The sequence below is a fragment of the Dermacentor andersoni genome, chromosome 5 (assembly GCF_023375885.2).
Source record: "Dermacentor andersoni chromosome 5, qqDerAnde1_hic_scaffold, whole genome shotgun sequence".
In the NCBI taxonomy this organism is placed as follows: Eukaryota; Metazoa; Arthropoda; class Arachnida; order Ixodida; family Ixodidae; genus Dermacentor; species Dermacentor andersoni.
In genome coordinates, this window is record NC_092818.1 from 92,060,024 (window position 1) to 92,083,306 (window position 23,283).

Here is a 23,283-nt window from a genome sequence, read left to right on the forward strand (position 1 = left end):
AAATTGCCTACGAACACCAATGTGCTCGCTTGGAATTTTATGTTTGTGCTACAGAAAACAAAAAAGAGAAGATTGAAATGCCAGACCTTTTCTTAAGAAATAGTAATGTCGCATTATTATATTTCAAACATATCGAATTTATTGAAAACACACGGAGGAACAAAGCGAAGCCGAGTCTATGGGTTTAAATAAGGCCAAACCGCGCTTCTGTGAACCCCCGCAGTTGAGGTGAGATTGCAACTTGAGAAATTTTGAGCCTGTCGTCCTATACTAGTATTAAATAGAGAGTACATTTATTGTGATAGCAATTATATCGACACTCCAGGCGCATTCCTGCCGTCGGCGTTGCCGTGAGGTTCCATATAAAGTACACGAGCGATCAAATCCTCGCCACGCGCACTATGCTGCATGTGTGAGTGAAAGCTTGCAAGAGTGAGCCGGCGATGGCGGCTCAGCCTCGCGCACGCAACGGTGGAAAGCGGGGAGCAAGCGCGCCGCCTTCCGTCGCGCGCAAGCCTTCGGGGGAAGGGTAAGGGGGGGGAGGGGGGTGGTCTACTCCGAGCGGCCTAGGCGGCCGCTCGCGCCCGGCCGGGCAGCTGCATCTTGAAAGCCATCTGCGACGGGTACAGAGTCCACGCTGCGTATTGTTTTCGCTACTTAGTTCGCTTTGATGCGAGCGGCTGCACAAAGGTCAAATCGCTCGTTGCTGCTGCCACGTTTCCTCACTGCAGCGTATGCCTATGTTTACAAGTTTACACGGCCGATAAAACTACTATACTTGCTTCATATAGCTGCCCACTAATTTGCTATCGCAATCGATGCTTCGCGTTTCGGGCGAAACTGCGACTTTTTTAGGTTGCATTTAAAGGTACACTGATGTGACGGAAGCGACTTGTCCATTGTCTTGACGCCCAGGTAAGCGTTTTACAGGTACAAAAGCTGTCGACCACGAAGGACACGAACGAAAATGCTGGTCGAATCGTTATCTTCTTTGTGAGCAGTGCGAAACCCGGTCAAGAACAAACAAATAATGACGGTCTTTACATTATAGAGGAACTACCTGCATTTTGCTACATACCAGCTGTCCGTAATGGCTCTCAACACTTTGCTCACTTCGGCTAATAAATTGCTCAAATATAACTGGCCACGCTTCTAATTGCTCTCCTAATGACATAGGTTTCAAATCGAACGTTGTTGGAGGTTTTGAGAAACGCCACAGTCAAGTGTTTCCAACCAGCTTAGCAATACGCAGTTCTTTATTTAATACGTCAAAAGTATTCAAGCGTCAGGGTGAATTGCAAGATGGTTTAGCCAGGCTGGTTGGTATAACGACATATTCGACCAGGAATAATTAGAAAGTAGAATTCGGCTTACATTAGGGATAAACAGCCGTTTCTAAGCATTGAGGTCCCACAACGGCCGAGCACCTGGCCGGAATCGTGCTTGTACCTATTTTACCTCTAGGCACACGGCGCCAGCGCTAGTGTGCCTCCTAGAGTCGCGGCGGATGCTCCTTCAACAATTCTTGTCCGTGGCCCAGATACCAACCAGATAATCCCTGTAGGGCCCCCTTTAGATATGCAAAACCCCTACATGCAGCCGAGCACCAGGCCGGGTGCCATCTCTACCCATTAAAAAAAACGGTTGGTTTCCGGCTGCACCAGGATTTGAATTCAGTGCCTCCGGCTTACGAGGCTCCTGCACTTGCCCTAAAAGAAAGGATTCTACGCAAAAAGTTATCTTCTTAAGTGGTATCAGTGCGTGGAAGTGATTTTAAACGCTCACTTCGGAGAGAACCACAGCGAGTACATTTCAATCGAGGCAGGACGCAAAGGCGTTGTTTAAGTACTGATCACCTACATCTATGTACGCTAGCGCACTCGCGTAAGCGCTCACATTTCGGCGCTCATTAAAGAACGCTGTAAACGGTCAAAACAACTATAGAGACATCCACTACGGCACCCTTCTTAGCACACTGTGCATCTTCAGCAGGTAACACATCACGAGGTATTTCGATTGATTGATTGATTGATTGATTGGTTGATTGATTGATTGATTGATTTATTTATTGATTGATTGATTGATTGATTGATTGATTGATTGATTGATTGATTGATTGATTGATTGATTGATTGATTGATTGATTGATTGACAAGTTAGAGATGCTGAACATAGTGGCTCACTTTCTGTATGTATCTACGCAAGAATCAGCTCCTCAGAAGCACTTGACCCGACGGTTTCATTGGCACGACCATTAATTTTTTTTTTCGATTGACACCGCGGTGATTATTACTCTAATCACAAATTTAGTAATGATTCGATCACAATTAAAAGAATGGTCGTTTTTATGTGTGTCATCACTCAATTTCTTGGTTATATTTTGATTATATCATATTTTGTTTTTCTGCTCTGTATTCAGCTTTATTTTTTATATAGCTTCTGATCCAAGGGTCCCAGTGCAGTCTCTGACTTTGGAACCCTTGTCTGCATACCATTTCTTGTAACCAATTGCTATGAACGAATAATAAACTGAAAACTTAAACTGATAAGACTGACGACAGACAGCTGGTTTCACGTGGGTACAGCTCTTCGTCATGTACTTCATATCTGTGATGCTCGGTTGTGCCGCAGCCTGTGTTGCGATGCTCTATTACAGGCGACGTGGTTCTTCACAGATAGTCTCGCAGCGCGTGGCGGAGCCAGCCGACGTATCTGGTGACGTCCGTGTAGACTCCCGGCATGCCAGGGGTAGCGCAGCCTACGCCGTACGAGATTATTCCCACCGTGTACCAACGCTCATCATGCAGAACCATCAGGCCGCCACCTGAGTCGCCCTGCGAAGAGAAGAGATTCATCTGGAAACTAAGAGTCTCATTTCCCTAGCGGGATCCAGCTACTGCAGTAGTAATAATAATAATAACAACTAGCGCAGCAGGACTACTAATGCTCATAATTCAAGGCAGCACAAATGGCACTTACTACGCGATACGTGGGCAAGTAGGTCACTCATCGTAAAACCATGGCAGCGTTGAAGACGCCAGCGTAGAAAAGTGACACGAAAGAAAAGTGGTATCAAGCAGCGTGGTTCCTTTAAAGCGGACGGCTGAGATAGTAGGAATATCGACATTTCATGCATTCTGCTGCGCTTTAAAGAAATATGAAAAATTACGAGAAGAAGAAAGACGAAAGGACAGTTTAGGACGCTGGTACTTGCCGAGCGTCTTACCTGCCCTTTCGTCTTTCCTCTTCTGTTAATTTTTCATAGTTATTTAAAGCACTGGAAAACGCATGAAATGGCTTTCTTTTATTGCCTTTGGCGGGTCGCCAGCTGACGTACCGAGGCTGCCCAACAAACTCGCCTGCATTTAGTCATTTGTTAGCCTCAGTTGCACAGGCTTTGCATGCACTCATCGCTTTCTTTGCCCAAATGATGCACATACACTTATCGTCACGCGGTGCCCATCTATTCTCGCTGGTCCTCCTTCGTTTACGGAGAGGCCATTGCAATTTATGTTTGCTCCGCTTCAAATTAAACGAGGTAGTATGATTAGATTTTATCCCGCTTAGGCAATCGTCTCACATAGATGTCATACTGCTTGTTCAAATTTCCTTTCAATGTTTCTTTAGCGTACAATTTATCACTAGATACTAAAGGAACTACATGTTTTAGTGGCGTGTTCAAGGTGCGCTTAGTAGCATCCACGCAGGCACTCAGGTGTTTTTTTTTTTCGTTTTCAGAGTGCTTATTTTTGTGACGTCATGCTAAGTGTGCTGCAGGAACCCATCACCCAGTCAGGTATTTTTGTTTGCTTCATAGTCCTGGAGCTCCTGGACATTTCGATGTCCTGACCTGGACCTAAAAAAAGGTAGCAATGCAGCGCGAATGTCACCCTACAATGAAGTACTGCTAAACCGTCGTCTCCAAGCTAGCTCTTCCTGGACATCAAACGTTCAAGACTACAATGACTGAAACTGCGTGTGGCGATTCTATGCATACCTGGCAAGCGTCGTAGCTGTAACGGTAGGCGCAGAATGCTGTTGATGGACTGTAGTAGTAGCCTTCCATTTTAGCCTTGCAGTATTCCGGCCCCTTGATCACTTGCGTGACGTACAGCAGGTACGGATTGCGGTGTTGCTGTCCACCTGCAGACATTCATATCAAAGAGATCGTTGCTACGCTACCTAAACTAACCATGCGGACGGTCCTCCACGGGGCTTCGTCGCTCCGTTTCGTGCGTATAACAAGAAATTTTAAGACAATTGTCTACCTGTCGATGGCATAAAGGAGTGTAGCAACGCATGGACTGTAAGTGTGCCTAAAACAGTTTCTTTGAAATAAGAATCTGCAAAGTTCACCCATGGTTGTCATGAGCAGGTTTATAAGCCTGCAGTGCTATCACTCATTAATTTTTTTTTTTTAATTCCGAAGTGTTACGGACCAAAACCACGAATTGATTATAAGGCACGCAGTAGTGAAGAAGTCCGGATTAATTTCGACCACCAGGGGACCTTTAAGGTGCCCCCAGTGCACGGGACACTGGCGTTCTTGCATTTTGCTACCACAAAAATGCGGCCGCCACGGCCCAGATTTGATCCCGCGACCTCGTGGGTAGCAGCGCAACGCCATAGCCGCTAAGCCACCGCGGCGGGTATTGAGATAGTTTAGTTGCTTATACTGGCTACAACTTCAATTATGCGGCCTCCAGATTTCCCGCGCTTCGAGTTTATTAAACTGGCATCGAACTGTTACCAGCTGGCCCTAGCTCAAACGGTATACAGCGACCGCTCCGGAAAGGCATTGGTCCGGGTTTCAATCTCCCGAACCAACCCCAGATCTTTCTTTTTTTAACCCATCGTAACTTGCTCTTGACAACTATCCGTATTAATTGTGACACATCAACTTGGATTTTTTGCCTGAACATCATTTCGTAACAGTTTAAGCACGCATATGAAATATGTAACGTCCGTGTAAGAGAACGCTAAAACATTTTTTTTTTAACGATAACCAATCCCGTCTACCTGTGAGCATTTTTCTGTGTTATCATATTGAACTGTGGTGTTTTGATGCCGTTATATATGCATCTTCTTATTTTGTTATCATTTTTTTGCAATTTCACCTCTCTCTTTCGCTTGTTTACCTTTTGAAAAATTCTTATACGACGCGTATGACACATATCGAATAATCTCGTATTACCAGATGAGAACACACACGATTCATTTATGTCATATGAGAATATTTTGCTAAGGTTGTTTTTTTTTCACTTTGCATTTTACTCATTTCACTCGTATAGGAGGTCCCGCCTACTGTGAGTATAAACCACGGGACCTCCTTCTGTATATGCACAACTCTGTACTATTCCAGTGAGGCACAATAAATTTGAATTTGAGCTCCCAAACTTTCTGTCTGGGAAACCCATACGGGGTTTTTTTTTTTCAGTATAGTGTCTTGCTACTACCGGATGGATGACAATTTTTTCGTTTTCGTCTACCGAACAGCAGCGGCGTGGTCGCAGGCTACAGAGATAAAATTTTCTCCAGCGAAATTTGCATGAAACTAGAGCACCTTCTCTCTATAGTGAGCGTCGTTTCACAACACTCAAAAACTCCTTTTGCGTGGCAAATCAAAGGAGTTAGACAATGGGCGGATCACGAAGCAAAGGGTATAAGTGGGGCACTGTCCTCAAGGCGTCAGCCAAGTTCACAAAGCAGAATGGGCGTCGCTACAATTTCAAAATAAAACTGCACTGTGTGACCGCCTCTAAATGTCCTGCGTTGTGTCCTGTTTGTTGTGAGCGATAAAGAGAGAGAGAAGGAAAGCGAAGTTGCATAAACGAAAAGGCGCAACGTCGCATGCTACCGCTTTCTTTGTTTTTAACCACGAGAGTGTTTTATGCCCGGTGTACACCATCAACTTCCTGTAACGGATGTGACGTCGGCGTGAACGAGTAAAATATGCCATCTCTCTCTTGATACATGGATGGATGGATGAATGGATGGGTGCTATAAGCGTCCACTTCGGAACGGGGCGGTTGGTCGCGCCACCAAGCTCTTGTTATTATATTGCCTAATGTCCCACCTATGTTCAAAAAGAAAAAAAGAAAGGAAAAGGACAAAAAAAAACACGATGAATCCCCATAACCAATCTTTAGGATACTCTATTAGGATCTTTGTTCTTGCGCGCCTCCGTTTGTCGTTTGTCTTCCACCAATCTTCCAGTCACCTCTTGCTAATCTCTATTGCGGACATGTTTATTTTCCCAATGCTCTCGATGAACCCAAGGGCTTCAAAGAGGTGAGAGGTGCCTAACTCGACCACTGGGCAGATATCCCCACATTCTAATAAATCATGCTTCATCGTTTCCTTAGCTTTACCGCAGCAAGCACATACGTCTTCTTCCTTCTTGTATCTCGCTTTATAAGTACGTGTTCTAAGGCATCCTGTTCTCGCTTCGAAGAGTAATGAGCTTCCCTTGGAGTTAGCATAAATTGTTTCTTTCCTGATTTCGTTTTTTCTTCTTAAGTAGTTACTCATAGCAGGTTTCTTTTCCACTGCCACCACCCATGAGATTATCTCAGCTGCTCTGACTTCCCCCAAGACGTTCTTTGTTATGTTGCTCACTATAGAGGTCGCATGCATGCTGGTAAGCTTCCTAGTTCTTTTCCTCCACTGTGAATCAATGTTTTTCCTGCGCAAATACCTGAACACTCTCCCAGCCCATTTACTTTACTCCATAGTCGTTCTTCATAATCAATTTTACTGTGAGATTCCCTCACTTCAAAACTTGTCTAGACCATATTTGTAATCTTCCCATGAGCGCCCAATGCGAGGCGTCCCACAGACGTTTGGTTGCCATCGGGTCCCGATTGTACCCTGATTTCAAGCAAACAATCGCATTTCCAAATGTTAGTACTACAACCACCTTTCCAAATACCCCGGAACACCTCGTACCTATTGTATCCCCATAGCGCTCTGTGTTTCATTATGGCCGCATTTCTCTACCCCATTAGTGTTTTTTCCCCCTGTGTTTCCATATATCTATTGCCTTCGCTAATGCATATACCAAGGTATTTATATTCTTTTACGCGAGATATTTCCTGCCCCTGTAATGACACTGTCAGTTCACTGTTTTCATTGAATATCGTAACACTTGATTATTTAACGCTAAATTTCAGACCTAAACTCTCGCCTTGCAGTCCACAGATATGAGCGGGACGTTGCATATCACTTATCTCGTAAACTAGAAACACAATGTCGTCCGCATAAAAGAAACCTTGAAGCTGCTGCTCTACTGCTGTGCCCGCCTGTTTGTATGAGAGATTAAACCCGATATTACTTCCCTCTAGTGCCCTTTCAGTCCTCACCATGTACATCATAAACAGCAGTTGGGATAAGGAGCACCCCTGCCTCAGTCTCTTGGCATGGATGCCGCCGCCATCTAGGAGTGCTGAAGCGAAGTACTGCATCATGATACTAACGAGCGCTAAGTCTACACTGTCTACACCAGGCTACATGGTGTAGCCTGGTGTAGACAGTGTAGGCCTTCTGCTGAGGTGACGGCGCAGTTTCCGCGCATGGCTTGTCCTTCCCATCCGATTAGCCTGCGACGCCTGCTCACTGGAGTGCAGTTTCAACATGCATGAGCAGTGCTTAAACGCTGCCTACTGCTTCGGTTGCGTTGGCACGAAATAAGAAAAATACTGCGCTAAGCAGCGCAGAAAGGCAACGACGTCGACGGGCGATACTCGCTTTAATCCGGCGAGAGACACGCTAGCGTGAAGCAGAATGCCTTCGCGCGTTAGCAGTGCAGGCTGCGAACTCGGCCACTTGCATTCCTGAAGCTGAGCGCGCTGCAACTCAACTGGCTGCCCAAGACACTATGGAGCAGGAAGCCGCTCGCCGTCAGGACCACGCGCGCCAAGCAAACCTGCAACACGGTGGCCGACCCGCAAATCGCGCGCCTTTTGCTGCAGCGGACCGTGAGTTCACGAAGCAAACATGCAACAGCTTCTGTGAAGACGTTTGACTTTCGTGTTCCAATTCCTATGAAACCATATTTCTCTCGCACTCCTTTGACTTCTTTTTCATTCTGTTCATATTAACGCTCCCTACATTCCCTTCGGGAAAGTGTAAGGTAGCAGGTAACAAACAGTTTTCAATATCGTTTAACAGGAAGCTTTAGCTGTTGGGGGCGAGCTCCGGCTTCTCTATTCAAATCAACATGAAACAGAGAAATGCTCTGGTTGAACAAGCGTATTGAAATGAAAACTGTTGCATTAAAAACGTAACAGATGAATTATTCCAATCGTAGGAAGCAGAATTTTTATTTAGAGCATTACTTAATTTTTCAATGGAGTTACCCACAATTGGTAAAAGAAACTACAAAGCACAATAAGGTGACTTCTTCTTGACTCCACACACACACACACACACACACACACACACACACACACACACACACACACACACACACACACACACACACCACCGGGCTGCTACTCACTCTCAGATGTGTAGCCCCATCCGGCCACGATGCCGACGGTTCCGGGCAGCGGAGGAAAATCCTCGGTGGGCAGACACACGGGCTGCACGTGATCCGAGAACTTCAGCTTACGCGACAGCTCGAGCACCGCGATGTCGTTCTTGAGCGTCTTGTCGTCGTATCTGGGGTGCAACTCCGCCCCGATCACGGAAATCCGCCTCGACAGCGCCAGTGTCGTGTGGCCGTACAGCACCGAGAGCTGGGACCGCTCGCCGTGGCTGCGGAGAAGCTCGGAGTGATAAAATTCAGTAAGGCATCTCAACTGGTATATGCGCCAGTTCGCTGTTTTACTTTCGGTTTAAAAAAGAAAAGAAAACGCCCTCAAGCGCATAATTTAGTAAACCGAAGCTTTCTGTGCCTTCCTTCCCGGGGATTCGCGTGTCTCATCAGTCGGTTTCTGGCCGATCGTAGATTTAGTGCAGCAATAAACGGCTGATCCCGGAGTTGGTGTAATAACTGGGCCGATCCCGGAGGCAATGTAATCCTTTGTCCCGTGAGCCGCGTGTCTGGCGGATTCGCCTGGCAGGCACATTGCGGTTACGTGCTGCGAACCCTGGAGCAGAAGATTCACAACTTTAGCTTTATAGCATTTATATGACATCGTCACGATATTTTCGCTTCCCGTATATTTCATCATGTGCGTTGGATCCGCATTTTTGGTTTTGGCTTTGTAGTGAAGACATCTAGGCACATTTTGTTGGCTTATTAATTCCGCATAGAACATACTCGGTCACTGGCAGATCTGAAGGGTTAGCACAAACACCAATGAAAGCAATATTTTACATGCGCGCTGTACTGAGCTATTCACCGAGACAGTAGAATCAACAGCAACCACGGTCTACCAAGTCTGCAAGGATTCGCAAAGAAAGTTTAAAACATTCCTAAGTTGCCATCTGGAGCATAAAAAAAATTTGCAAAAATTATGACAGTGCGATTGTCCACGTCAAACGCTACAGCTGCGTGGTGTTAAACTGTTGAAATGTGTATTTGTTTTGCGTATGATTCGAGCTTGTGCATCTGGGCCATGTTGGGGTCTCGGTGCTGACGCCCGTTATTGCCAATGGGTCGCAAGCCCCAAGGGTAGCGTTGGCCTGGCGGCCTGGGGCACTGGAAGCATCCGAAGGTCCCGGCAAAGCAAGAGAAGACTGGTAACAGAACAACTGGTTTATTCTAACATCGCAAAAGAGCGGCCGGTCAGGTCGACCGAAGTGGAGAAACGGGAGAGCACGTAACTCAACAGAACAAATCGGAGCCTCTCTCTCGGCGTCCGGGGGCAGCTGCTCTTATACTCTCGGCGTCGCGGGCCAGAAGGAAGGTCACGGGATGAGCCCACGCGACGGCGGAGCACGGAGCCCACGCGACGGCGGAGCACGGAGCCCACGCGACGGCGGTTCACGGACGAGCTGAGAGGCATGTGGAGACGAGTGTAGTGACGCATCGCCAACCCGCCGACGGACAGACCTCCTGGCTCCTCACTTGGGGAGCTCTGCTCCCCGGCTGCCGCGCTTTGACAAGCGTGGGCACACACACACACACGCACACACGAAGACACGTGGCACTGAAACACGCCTGGACACGCTTGGCGGGGAGGCGTTGCGGCGGCGTCGAACGGGCCAAAATGTCCGCCGCTTTGAACGAAGCCCCGGCGTCCGTTGCATCCGCGCCGGCATTACCGCGCGTTGTAGGCGAAACGTAACAGACCGCCCCGCCGGGGGAAGGAGATCCCGAAGGTCAGGGGACTGCATCCGCTGTCCGGAGGGATGTCGCTCGATGATGCTCATAACCGAAGTCGGGCGTCCTTTGGCGTTTCTTGAGCGCAGCGCACAGAGAAGGCCTCGTTCTCACGTTCAGGTTCACACAGGACACTGCAAAGTGACTTCGGCAGAGTTGACATTTTTGTTCTCGTTTCCGGCAAGCGTTAGAACTACGCCGAAAGTCAACCGCTCAGTCAGCAAGCACGGCACAACCCTCACTAAGCCCTGCCAGGCTCTTTCCCCTTTTATACTGCTGCCTAGTTCCTTACAGTAGTTTAGCAGCACTCAGAACGCGTCCACAAATCGGAAAATTGCACTAGAAAGCACATCATCACTTTGAAACACTACACAAAAGCAATAAGTTAAAAAAAATCCTGCCTCAGGAAGAAAAACATCCGTAACAAGCAATTTTGAGGCTGATTCCCACGTTAGGGGCTTCGACTTAAGCCATCGGCGTTACCGTTGAGACTCCCCTTTTTGTGATGATGATGTGTAGTGTTTTGTGGCGCAAGGGCCAGGTTTGGCCAAAGAGCGCCATGACAGGTGGTAGTGTTAACGATGTATTATGGAAGATGTGACTTGGCTGTAAAGTGGCCTAAAAATAGTCGCTGTAAATGCGTAAAATGTATGTACTATAAAATTATGGCGATGACTAATGACGAATACTATGAACATTAAAATCCATCGTAAAAGAATGATGCATTGTTTAAAATATGCGAGATATCGAGGGAAACATTCTAGCCGACCAGATGGCCACATCAGCTTCATCTCATGCAGTTAATTCTACTGCTTCGGTCCCTGTCACAGACCTGAAGCCTTTCTTAAGAAGGAAACTACGAAAGCATTGGCAACGCATGTGGGACGAAGAAATAAATAATAAACTGCATGTAATAAAGCCACAATTAGGTTTCTGGCCTCCTGTAACAAAATCCCGCCGTACAGATGTCCTATTCTGCCGTCTAAGAATAGGGCACACTTTTGGCACACATAACTTTTTACTCACGGGAAACGAGCCTCCAACCTGTGGTAGATGCGGGGAGAGGCTGACCGTCCTCCACGTCCTACTGGAGTGTCGGGAAGCCGAATCCGAAAGAAAAAAACATTTTCTCTTAGCATACCGGCACCACATCCCCCTTCATCCTGTTATGCTACTTGGTCCAGAACCACTCTTTGACAGCAACGCCGTCCTAGGTTTTTTGAAAGATGTTGTGTTGCATGTTATTAGCCCCGCACGTTCGTAGCGCTTCCTCTCTCCAGAGGATGCCGCTGCGATAATTATTTTGAATAGCACATGCCTCTAGGCCCTTGTTGTTCAAGGGCTCTGGCGAGGCAGTAGTGCTGTAAGCAATTTAACATCCCCTTTTTGTAACGCACCTCAAAGGAATATTGTTGCAAAGCGAGGCTCCAGCGCAGGAGGCGGCCATTTTTGGGAGAGATGGTCTGCAGCCATTGGAGAGGGCAGTGATCCGTCTCAATGATAAACCTCGAGCCAGCTAGGTAACATGACAATTTCTGAACGGCCCACACGATACACGCACACTCTTTCTCGGTGGCGCTATACGCCTGCTCACGACTCGTCAGCTTACGACTAGCATACAGGACGGGGTGTTCTACTTCTCCATTTTCCCGTTGGCACAGTACAACGCCCATGCCTCGCTCACTAGCATCGCACTGAACAACGAACCCTTTTGTGTAGTCGGGCGATCGTAGCACAGGCTGGCTTGTTAGGGCGCTAAAAGCTCTTTCCTTTGTCTCGTCCCAGACGACTGTTTGCGGCTCTGTCTTTCTTAGAGCATCCGTTAGGGGAGCCGCGATATCAGAGTACCTGGGGATGTACCTCTGATAGTAGCCGGCGACACCTAAGAACGACCGAATATCGGTCTTCGTGCGCGGTTGCGGGAAGTCTCGCACAGCGGCCACCTTTATTTCAGAGGGGCGGCGACGACCCCGACCAATCACGTGTCCGAGGTAGACAACCTCGGCCTGTGCTAACTGGCACTTGGAAGCCTTGACTGTCAAGCCCGCATCGCGCAGGCGGGTTAGCACTGCCCGCAAGTGCGCCATATGCTCAGGCCAGGATGCGGAGAATATCGCTACGTCGTCTAGATACGGTAAAGCGAATTCTTGCTGTCCCCGCAACACTTTATCCATGAGGCTTGAAAAGCAGTATGGCGCGTTCTTCAAACCAAAACTCAAAACTTTAGGACGGAATGTCCCCATTGGTGAAATGAACGCCGCATACCTACTAGCCTCTTCTGTAAGTGGAACCTGCCAATAACCCCTGACAAGATCTAGGGTGGAAATAAACTGAGCGCTACTCGCTCTCTCAAGGCGCTCCTCGATGTTAGGGATCGGATAAATTTGATCCTTAGTGATGGAATTAAGCCTGCGGTAGTCGACGCAAGGACGAGGTTCCTTGCCCGGTACCTCAACTAAAATCAAAGGGGAGGTATAATCACTCTCACCCGCTTCAATAACACCGAGCTGTAGCATTTTCTTTACCTCAGCCTCCATAATATCGCTCTGGCGGGGTGACACCCGGTACGCCTTGGATCGTACTGGCTCTGGGGAGGTAAGTTCTATGTCATGAGTAAGGACAGAAGTCCTACCAGGCCTCTCAGAGAACAGACCTTGAAACTCTTGTAAGAGACGGTCCTTAGTTTTCTTAACTCCTAGGTGTCCGGACCACGAACCCCCATGCGACAAGCGCAACAGATCCTGACGATAGCATTGAGGCACGATCAGCTGATCGAACTCCACTCCCCTGCGGTCTAGATACTTCCGGTACAGGACCCCACCTCTTTCCACAAAGCGAGCATTTTTCTTGGCGATACCTTCCTTGATAATGCAGCGTATGTTTTCTAGGCTGCCATCCTTCTTTTGCTCGGCTATCAAAGCCGACCGGCTGACTTTTAGCAACCTGTTAAGTCCGTCTGACGTAGGCGCGATGAGCAAATCTGGAGACAGCTCTTCTAACTTTCCCGTGTCGGGATTTTCCTCTCCAGTATCTGGTGCCTTTAACGCTACAGGCTCAATTTTATTCAGTTCGGGCGTGCTCTGAATACCAGCTTGCTGCGCCTCTGACCCTTTTTCATCGTTCAACAACGTCGGCCCCGCAACTACCGCCTTTGCAGCGAGCTCCCGAACCTTCGATCTGGTTAAGGCCTGAACGCTAGCCTCACCAAACAAAAGCCCCTTCTCGCGCAGGAGGTGATCGGACCTGTTCGAAAATAGGTACGGGTACTGGGGGGGCAGCATAGATGACACTGCGGCCTCCGTCTCAAGTGCTCCGAAAGGTCCTTCAATAAGCACTTTTGCTACCGGCAGACACACGCTATGAGCTTCCACTGCTTGCTTGATCCATGCGCACTCGCCCGTGAACATATCTGGTTCTACGTAAGAGGGGTGAACTACATCCATTGTAGCTGCGGAATCGCGAAGCACTCGGCACTCTTTCCCGTTCACGAGGAGGTCTCGCATGTAAGGCTCGAGAAGCTTCATGTTCTCGTCAGTGCTGCATAAAGACAAAAACACGACTTTTGTTTTTGTTTCTGGACACTGCGCCGAAAAGTGACCCGGCTTCTGGCACGTATAACAAACGCGCGCTTGCCTCGTCTCGAACCGCTTTCTGCGTTCGGCTTCGGTTGCCGCCGTCTCCGTACGTTCGGTCGGACTGCTTTCACTCGCATCCGAACTACGTGTGTCCCCCTTTGCTCTCATGGGTGTGAACTTTGGCCTCTCAAACTTGGAGCCAAATTCACCCTTTTGACCGTCCTTAGCTCCACGAGCCCGACGCGTCACAAACTCCTCGGCTAGCTCAGCGGCTCGAGCCACCGTACTAACGTCTGGCCTATCCAAGACCCAGTACCGCACGTTCTCAGGTAACCGACTATAAAACTGTTCTAGCCCGAAACTTCTCGTGGTCACCAAACGCTTTCTCTTCTTTGAGCCACTCCTACATGTTTGACATAAGCCTGTAGGCAAACTCTGTATATGACTCACTTTTGCCTTTCTCATTTTCCCGAAACTTCCGACGGAACGCCTCCGCTGACAGCCGGTACTTTTTTAGCAGACTCGATTTCACTTTGTCGAAATCCTCTGCCTCCTCTCTATTCAAGCGAGCGACTACGTCGGCCGCCTCGCCGGGTAGCAAAGTGAGCAAGCGCTGTGGCCACGTTTCCCGAGAGAACCCCTGCTTCTCGCACGTTCGCTCAAAGTTAACCAGGAACAAACCAATGTCCTCTCCAAGCTTAAACGGCCGCATCAGGTCAGTCATTTTGAACAATACTCGTTCTCCTGCACCGTGTGCCTGACTTCCATTACGAGCGCGTTCCATCTCTACCTCGAGACGCTTCATTTCCAAAGCGTGTTCGCGCTCTTCTTTTTCTTTCTGTTCTTTTCGTTCACGCTCATCTTTCTCTTTCTGTTCTTTAAGTTCACGCTCCCTCTCCTCAATGGTCTCAAGGCATTCCGACAGCTCGTCATCCTCAGCTTCCAACTCAAGAATAGCCCTTAGCAGTTCTGGTTTTCTGAGTTTGTCTGAGACATCCAGACCCAACTCTCTTGCAAGCTCCAGCAATTTCGGTTTGCGCAACGACTTCAAATCCATGGCTGCTCTGAATGCTGCTTTCTCTACTGTCTACTATTGTCTTGCCGCAAACTAACCCGGCAGCAACGACAACCACAATTACCAGCTCTGTTTCTGACACTAACAAAAGCCTGGCAAAACTCAGAAGAAGAAAGTCCCGCACTCACCAAACCTCGCAGCCAAGAATTCAGCGCAGTCGTTCCGCTGCAGGCAACCAGTCATCACACAGGGCTCGTTGCACTGCTCCCGGATGGTCGTTGTGCTGCTCAGCATACATTCAACCGCATCTCTTCGCTGCTGGCCTCCGTTGTCGCGATCTCACCGCTGGCAACCAGCTGTTGGGGTCTCGGTGCTGACGCCCGTTATTGCCAATGGGTCGCAAGCCCCAAGGGTAGCGTTGGCCTGGCGGCCTGGGGCACTGGAAGCATCCGAAGGTCCCGGCAAAGCAAGAGAAGTCTGGTAACAGAACAACTGGTTTATTCTAACATCGCAAAAGAGCGGCCGGTCAGGTCGACCGAAGTGGAGAAACGGGAGAGCACGTAACTCAACAGAACAAATCGGAGCCTCTCTCTCGGCGTCCGGGGGCAGCTGCTCTTATACTCTCGGCGTCGCGGGCCAGAAGGAAGGTCACGGGATGAGCCCACGCGACGGCGGAGCACGGAGCCCACGCGACGGCGGAGCACGGAGCCCACGCGACGGCGGAGCACGGACGAGCTGAGAGACATGTGGAGACGAGTGTAGTGACGCATCGCCAACCCGCCGACGGACAGACCTCCTGGCTCCTCCCCGGCTGCCGCGCTTTGACAAGCGTGGGCACACACACACACACGCACACACGAAGACACGTGGCACTGAAACACGCCTGGACACGCTTGGCGGGGAGGCGTTGCGGCGGCGTCGAACGGGCCAAAATGTCCGCCGCTTTGAACGAAGCCCCGGCGTCCGTTGCATCCGCGCCGGCATTACCGCGCGTTGTAGGCGAAACGTAACAGCCATCCAACGAGCCCACGATGTGGCCAGGGAGTTACAACTCCCGGTCCCAACGTGGGAGTAGCCCGCTCTACGGGACCTTGCGCCCCGTAGCTCGCAGGACCTTTCATTAAAGTTATTCCATCCATCCATAAGCCCAGCGGCAGCGACAACGGAATGACGACAACAGTGTGATGGAGGAGGCATTAATTAGATTATGGGGTTTTACGTGTCAAAAGCACTTTCTGATTATGAGGCACGCCGTAGTGGGGGACTCAGGAAATTCGGGCCACCTGGGGTTCTTTAACGTGCACGTAAATCTAAGTACGCGGGTGTTTTCGCATTTCGCCCCCATCGAAATGCGGCCGCCGGGGCCGGGATTTGATCCCGCGACCTTGTGCTTAGCAGCCCAACACCATAGCCACTAAGCGACCACGGCGGGTGATGAAGGCGGCATGGCGATAGCGTGTCGACGAAGGCAGTGTGATGATGGCACGACGACAACGGAGCGACGCCCACCGTCACGACTACAATGGTGGGACGACGACCAGACGACGACGACAGCACGATGACAGAGGAACGCCTAGGCGGGACGGGCTACGAAGCGGAAATTCCACGGAGGCCAGATACTCCCACAACCACGAAAATTAATTAATTAATTTATTTATTTATTTATTTATTTATTTATTTATTTATTTACTCGTCAATTTGAGACGATATTACAGATTGCCTGACTGAATTGTGCCAACCGTACAGTAGCCGCAGTACGGTAAAAACCGAAGAAAGACACTCAACAACGCGCATATGAAACGAAACTTAATATACATGTCTTTACACAGTTCACGTATACATAGTTTACGGAACAAAATTCCGTCTTACGTAGTTTGCTAAGGACATGAAACACAAAAGAACGTGTATGAAACATTGTTACACTCGAAGGTGAACACTTCCATCAGCGTGTTCGTCGTCGCCGGAGCATCTTCGGCATTTTGACGAACAGCAACCGCACCTCCACGGATTGCTGCTTTCGCTTTGCCGGATAAGGGCTAACGGACCGCGGCCACGAGTTGGGCCAGTGTAGGGTCGGCGGTACGGCGAAAAGTAGCGACCTGGTTGCAGCGAACAAGAAGGTCGTCGGGACCTCGTCTGAGCTGCTACCATGGAGGTAGCCGGTGATGTCGCGAGGTCGTTTGCCTTGCGCGGTGGACACGGCGCGTTCACGACGACGCCTAGCAAGCACTCCCCTCTCTCGGTACAGGCAACAGCGATAACGTGGCCTGCTTCACCGGGGCGATAACATAGCGGTCGGCGGTGGGGAGCGAGCCAACGTCCATCTGCCTTGAGAAATTGCGCCGGGGAATAGGCTAGCGTGCTGGCTGCGGTGGCTGCTGACGATGGAATTGCAGGGTTACGGGGCTCTGGCAGAAGTTCGGAAGGCGAACGGCTCAGAAAATCAGTTCTCGCTGAGGCGGCGGTGTCTCAGGCTGCAGTTCTGGAACTCCAAGAGACTGTTGGTATCTCTTGACAGACGACGTCAGAAATCCAAGCAACCCGGAGGTGCGACGCTGCTAACATCTTTCGTAGTTGTTTGCGCACAACTGTTCTTATCGTCTCTCGCAGTCTGTTGGAGAGGAGTGCTTGAACTTTTGAGCAGTCTGGCAACGAACGGTGATAGCATTGTCCAGTGCCCGCTTTTCAGCGTGTTCTCAATCGTCGTGGCTTCTGACAGAACTTCTGCTGCGGTCTGGGCAAGTAGCACATGAACATGGCGAAGAGTTATTGCTTTACTCACGACAAGAGGAAACGAAATTTCTTTTCCTCAAACAGTGCTGGATCAGCGTGGCGGAAGAGACGGGTCATCTCTTCCGTAAAGACAGCGATCTAATCGTTAGACAGCTGTTAGACAGCTGCACATGCACTCGGGTTTCCTGTAGAACTTCGGCCCTTTCTCTTCGAAACCCGCACGTAAAGGTTCCTAGGAAGCCTCTGCCAAAAAATTCCCACGTTCTTAGAGGGTACACCCGATTTTCCAATCAAGTCACGGTGGCGCTTTCCGAGGAGCAGTATACACGGCGGAACTTTTCCTCGTGGTTCCATTTGTTGAAGATGGTGACCCTTTCAAATATCTCCGGCGAGCTCTCGAGGTCGTCCAACGAAGATCCACGGAAAATGGATCGCTCCCGAGGCTGTTGAAGCACAATCAAATCCAGGATTACGGACTTTTGAGCTAGTTAGGTTGATATATTTCCTGTGACCAGAGCACTTAAGCCACTAAACCACCACGGTGACTTGGCCTGGAAAATGATGACAACAACGTTCAGAATTTCTAGCAGACATCCCTCGCAACGAATTCGAGTGTCTCCTATGCCGCACAGCCAGCTACGCCTTGAGTAACTTTCAAAATAATGCAGAAAAATCTTGGCGGCAAAATAGTAAAGGGGCATTTCCTGACGTTTGCTGCTTACATCACCATTTACATCATAAATGCTCATCTTCTTGCTATTGCTTTGTTAGCAATCGTAATAATTATTTCCTCTCTTCCTCGGGCAATCCGCCCATCTCGCATTTATGTTCACTGCGACCTATTCAAACTGAATAACTGCGCATATAACTTCAGGCACTCTCATATCATAGGCATTTTTTTCGCTTATGGATACCTATATCCTATCATATATGCACAATCTTCCCGAATAGCCACAGCGTATTCGAATATTGATATTCATGAAGAAGTTTCATCTCCCACTAATAGACGAAAATTAGATTTCAAGTTCCAGGTCAATTAGTTTTACTTTCTGCAGTAATGTTTGTGCAGTGCCCGCATGTGTACAACTATGACAAACTTTCTATTAACTTTTCTGCTACTTGCACGCAGGATTCCTAACTGCTCAACTCTCAGAAGCCACGTCGTACTAACATGTTCATGCAGAATCTTGGCGTTTTCTTGCAGCTTTTACGACGAAGTGCACATACGTTATTGCAGTGTAACCGGAATTAAAAAGAAGAGGATCTGCAAGTCATGCTTAAGAAGACGAACGGTGGTACGCTTCCCTGACTACTCTACGGCAGTATTTACTTTTGTTAGCTCTGTAAAGTCTGTACAAAACACTTACATTACATTTCCAATATTTGTACTCTTGATAGCAAAATAGGGTGCAGATTACACTAAAGATTGGTTGGATATTGACTAAACTTTACATGTGTGAGTTGCAAATATCCCCGCGCTTGAATATGCGAGAACACTGCGTTGACACTCACAGAAACAAGCAGTGTCCGGCGGTGAGCACGTGCTTGCTGGTGATGATAGTGCCCCCGCAGATGCCCGTGAGCTTCTTCACTTCGTCCCTAGCTTGAACCAGTACCTGACAAACAACGAGATAACGCATCATAGCGCTCAAGAACTTAAGGCCTAAAGAGCACACAAAGAGGTTTCAATGCGAGACGACGCAGTACGGCTTTGAACTGCAGTGCTGCGCAGGTCCGGAATACGGAATAAAATTGAAGCCGGGTATTAGACAACGCTGAAAGCAGTAATCAAACATTAAGTGCAGCAGCACACTCGTGAATCGATTAATTAAGCGCCATCTAAGAACGGTTCAGCTAAGTTTCAAGCATAGAGCTTCACACAAAAAATCCGACCACATTAACATTAACAAATGCAAATCCATGTCTTTCACCAGAAAACGCACCGTGAATCTGCACCAATACAGTATTGGCTCATTTTCCATTGATTCCGCATTATCCTACAGATATCTTGGCCTCCATCTAACACCATCGCTATCATGGGTAACTCACGTTCAAAACATCTGCGCTACAGCCTCTCGCACACTCGGATACCTACGCCGTAACTTGAAGGCCGCATCCCCCGACATAAAAAAACTAGCATATATAACATTCATTCGCCCAAAACTAGAATATGCCTCATCCATTTGGCACCCATCACAAGCGTACCTCGCCGCTGACCTTGAAGCCGTGCAGAATCGCGCCGTCCGATTTATATCATCATGCTATTCAAGAAAAACCAGTAGTACCGCGCTGAAACACTCCCTGGCCATCCCATCACTCGAGTCATGCCGCATTATATCTCGCCTCTGTCTTCTTCATCATTTCTACTATCACCCACACACGAGACACGAAAAGCTGCAACCCCCGCACAGGACGTCTAGCCGCCTAAGCCATGACCATAGCATCGCACGCATCAACTGTCGCACCTTAGCTTTAAAGTCATCATTTTTTCCGGACGCGATAGCACTATGGAATGGCCTGCCAAATACCATCGCATCATGCACTAACCGCAAATCATTCCGGGATAAACTAAATGACCATTTTTCATGAGGGCAAAAGGTTCTTCGATTCGGCACTCTGAACAGCTGATTACTTTTTATTTTTACTTGTTTCCCGTGTGATGCCTTTTTCACTGTATTTTTCTCGTGTATTATTTGAGTGTTTCATATATATATCTATATTTTTTTCTTTTTTTCTCGTGTTTCAATCCCGTGAATTTTACTTTGCATTGTATACGCGTGACAAGAACATTTAACTGTTACATACTCTTTTCTTTGTTATTGTTCTAAATATTGACCTTGATTTTGCTCCCCCCTTATGTAATGCCTTCGGGCCTTTAAGGGAAAAAAAAATGAAATGAAATTAATTGACGGGTTGCTGCATCCCAGTTCTGCAATGAAATGCAGTTTTCACAACGCCACCGCAGATGAGGGCTCTACGGATTAGTTTGGATCACACAGGATCTCTTACCCTGCACCTAAATGTCATTTACAGCCTGCTGCCGTTAAAATGCGTCCGCCACGACCGGCAGACTCAGCCACAATCTCGCACACAGCACTCGAACCACCGAGCAAGCACAAATGGTCTGAATCTTGGCGCTTAAAACAAGTTTGTTTGCACGGTTAACTAGTGAGAAATGAACACATCTTCCGTACTCGGCGTTCTTCTATCATAGATAAGAATAGCATAATGCATGAAGACAAACAAATGTGACGAAGACCAATTTCGTCATTTGAATGTACGCTGTTGTAATAGAAGTATGGATCGCCAACACGCACAATTGGGCGTTCTCTTTTTTTTTTAACGAAGCTTTCTTGACGAGTTCCAGGCGCCGTTTCGTACGCATCTGGCCTCTAACGCCCAACGCGTTTAACGGGACAGCGCCACCTAACGACGGTTCAGATAAGTTTCAAGCATAGAGCTTCACACAAAAAATCCGACCACACCTAAGCACTTCTTGTGATTTGTGAATGCGAAAGCATTAATGTCCTATCGGTCGCCACTGAGCGGTCCTTCGAGTTACGAACTCCTCACAGGCAAGCAAGTACATTTTGATTTTGCCTTGCCTAGGCGCAGATTCCAAGGGAAGGAAAGCGTAGCAGAGGGCGGCAGAAAGTTAGGTGGGCGGATGAGATTAAGAAGTTTGCAGGGACAACATGGCCACAATTAGTACATGACCGGGGTAGTTGGAGAAGTATGGGAGAGGCCTTTGCCCTGCAGTGGGCATAACCAGGCTGATGATGATGATGATGATGATGATGATGATGATGATGATGATGATGATGATGATGATGATGATGATGATGATGATGAGGCGCAGCTAGAACGCAGGCGAGCGCTTGCGCGTGCGATGGACGCGCGGATAACACAGGCGTCCGAGAACGAGAGCGAGGCTAATTTGGCGTCGCGGCAATGCCCTCTCCCCTCACGCAACACCTGGCGCGCTATCGCGGCCAGCAGGTGTTCTCTTTCACTCGCTCTGCTCCGTCGAGGCGCGCACGTCGCAGCCAATGGGAACCACGAGTGCAGCACTACAGTACGGACAATAGTGAAAATTTAAACACATAATACATGATGTACAGCATGCAAATATGCTTATATAACGTCCAGCCCCTCTGTAATTCGCTGCAAACAAAATCATTTCGCCGTATAAAATGCTCCTCTGTAATGCCTTCTTTATTACTAATATTTATCCCTCGAAAACCACCCTTCATATACAAACACGCACCCGCGCTTCATGAGTGAATAACATCAAGAGTTTTTAGGTTTATGTAGATGTCAACTAGAGTTAAGCCTGCCAGTATTTTTTTTTTTATTTTTCTAGCAAAACTCGCTTTAGATATGGCGCTATGTCATTGTGACGCTGAGTATAGGATAACGGGTTTCATTCATGGGTACGGCAGCCGCATTCAGACATGGGTGGAACGCAAGAACGCTAGTGAGCTTACACTTATATTTGCACTTTAAAGAAGCCTAGATTGTCAAAACCATAGTTGCGGAGTGGCAATTCCTGAGTTGGAATGATTCCGGAATCACTCCATATGTTTAGACACCCGGGATGGAATGGGCATGGAATTACGGCACCAGTCAGGCAGATTAAATGGGAATGGATTGGGAGCCTGTTATGACTGCAGCAGACAACATACTGTTCTTCATGCGCGAGAGTCGAATGCTAGAACCACGTGGGGAAGATATTCGGAGCACGATTCCCACGCGATGCTTGGCGCTGCTAATTTTCCTGTAACGAGCTGCCATCGTCAGAGAAGACGCGCCACAAAGGGAAGAAAGAGTTCAAACTCCAGGGGATACCGAGACGAGACGAAAGGCTCATGGACGTTTCCCGGAAGAAAGCCGCCCCGAACTGGTGCCTGCCCAATAGTGAGAACCAGCGGAGAAGACCAGTTAGAAGTAACAGATCTCCTCCCCCGCTCCCACGGCCAGACCCTCTCTCTGTCTTTGCACCCGCTAAAACTTGGTGGGGCCGCCGGTCCGATATTCCGTCTGCAACAGTGTTGTTTATGCTTCTTGATTGGCTGTCGTCTTGATGACGTGACCTTTGTGTGATTGGCTACTGCCAGAGGGAAGGGGAGGAACAGAGGCGGTATAATGACGGTGCGGAGAGAAAACAAGTTGCTCTGGGCAATGGAAACGAGGTTCATCCAGCCCCTCGTTGCTTAACATTTGAGCTTTTTTTCTTTTTTCCTATTCAACGATGTAAATAAGTTTTGTTCAAGTGCCAGTAAACATGTTGGTATTTTATTTTCCAACTTCCGAGTTTCTGATTTCTCCAACCCGAAGCCTCGGCCACATTACCATATGGAGCCGGGTTCGACACATAACCTAGCGCCGCAACAAGCCCGAGATTCCGGAATGACGTTGGAATGAAATGGGCACATAGTCCTGGACCGTTAGATGTTGACCTTAGACGAGACTAGCAAACTACAAAACCGATGAATTTTCATTTAAACTAAAATAGACTTGGCCAATATGCTGCATTCTCTTCCAATTTATTCCACTATCCAACCCCAGCTGTTAAACTCTGTATACAGCTGTAATTAAATGCAACACTGAATTCGGCACATCCTACACTCCTGCCGACCTGGAAACATCTCTACGTTACAATTTTGAAGCAAGTTGAAAAACAGCGACTT

General features: G+C 48.3%; 1 protein-coding gene across 1 annotated transcript in view; it reads right to left on the bottom strand.

Annotated features, from left to right (window-relative positions):
- Positions 1-2,569: 2,569 nt before the first annotated feature.
- LOC126532009 (serine protease 33-like) overlaps positions 2,570-23,283 on the bottom strand; it is a 29,004-nt gene continuing 8,290 nt past the window's right edge. Inside the window, exons 4-7 of the mRNA XM_055070836.2 lie at positions 19,106-19,209; positions 8,501-8,757; positions 3,998-4,143; positions 2,570-2,834 (exon numbers count right to left, since the gene is read on the bottom strand). Of these exons, the coding sequence (XP_054926811.2) occupies positions 2,670-2,834; positions 3,998-4,143; positions 8,501-8,757; positions 19,106-19,209 (672 nt within the window). The 3' untranslated portion in view covers positions 2,570-2,669. The remainder of the gene's footprint in view (positions 2,835-3,997; positions 4,144-8,500; positions 8,758-19,105; positions 19,210-23,283) is intronic.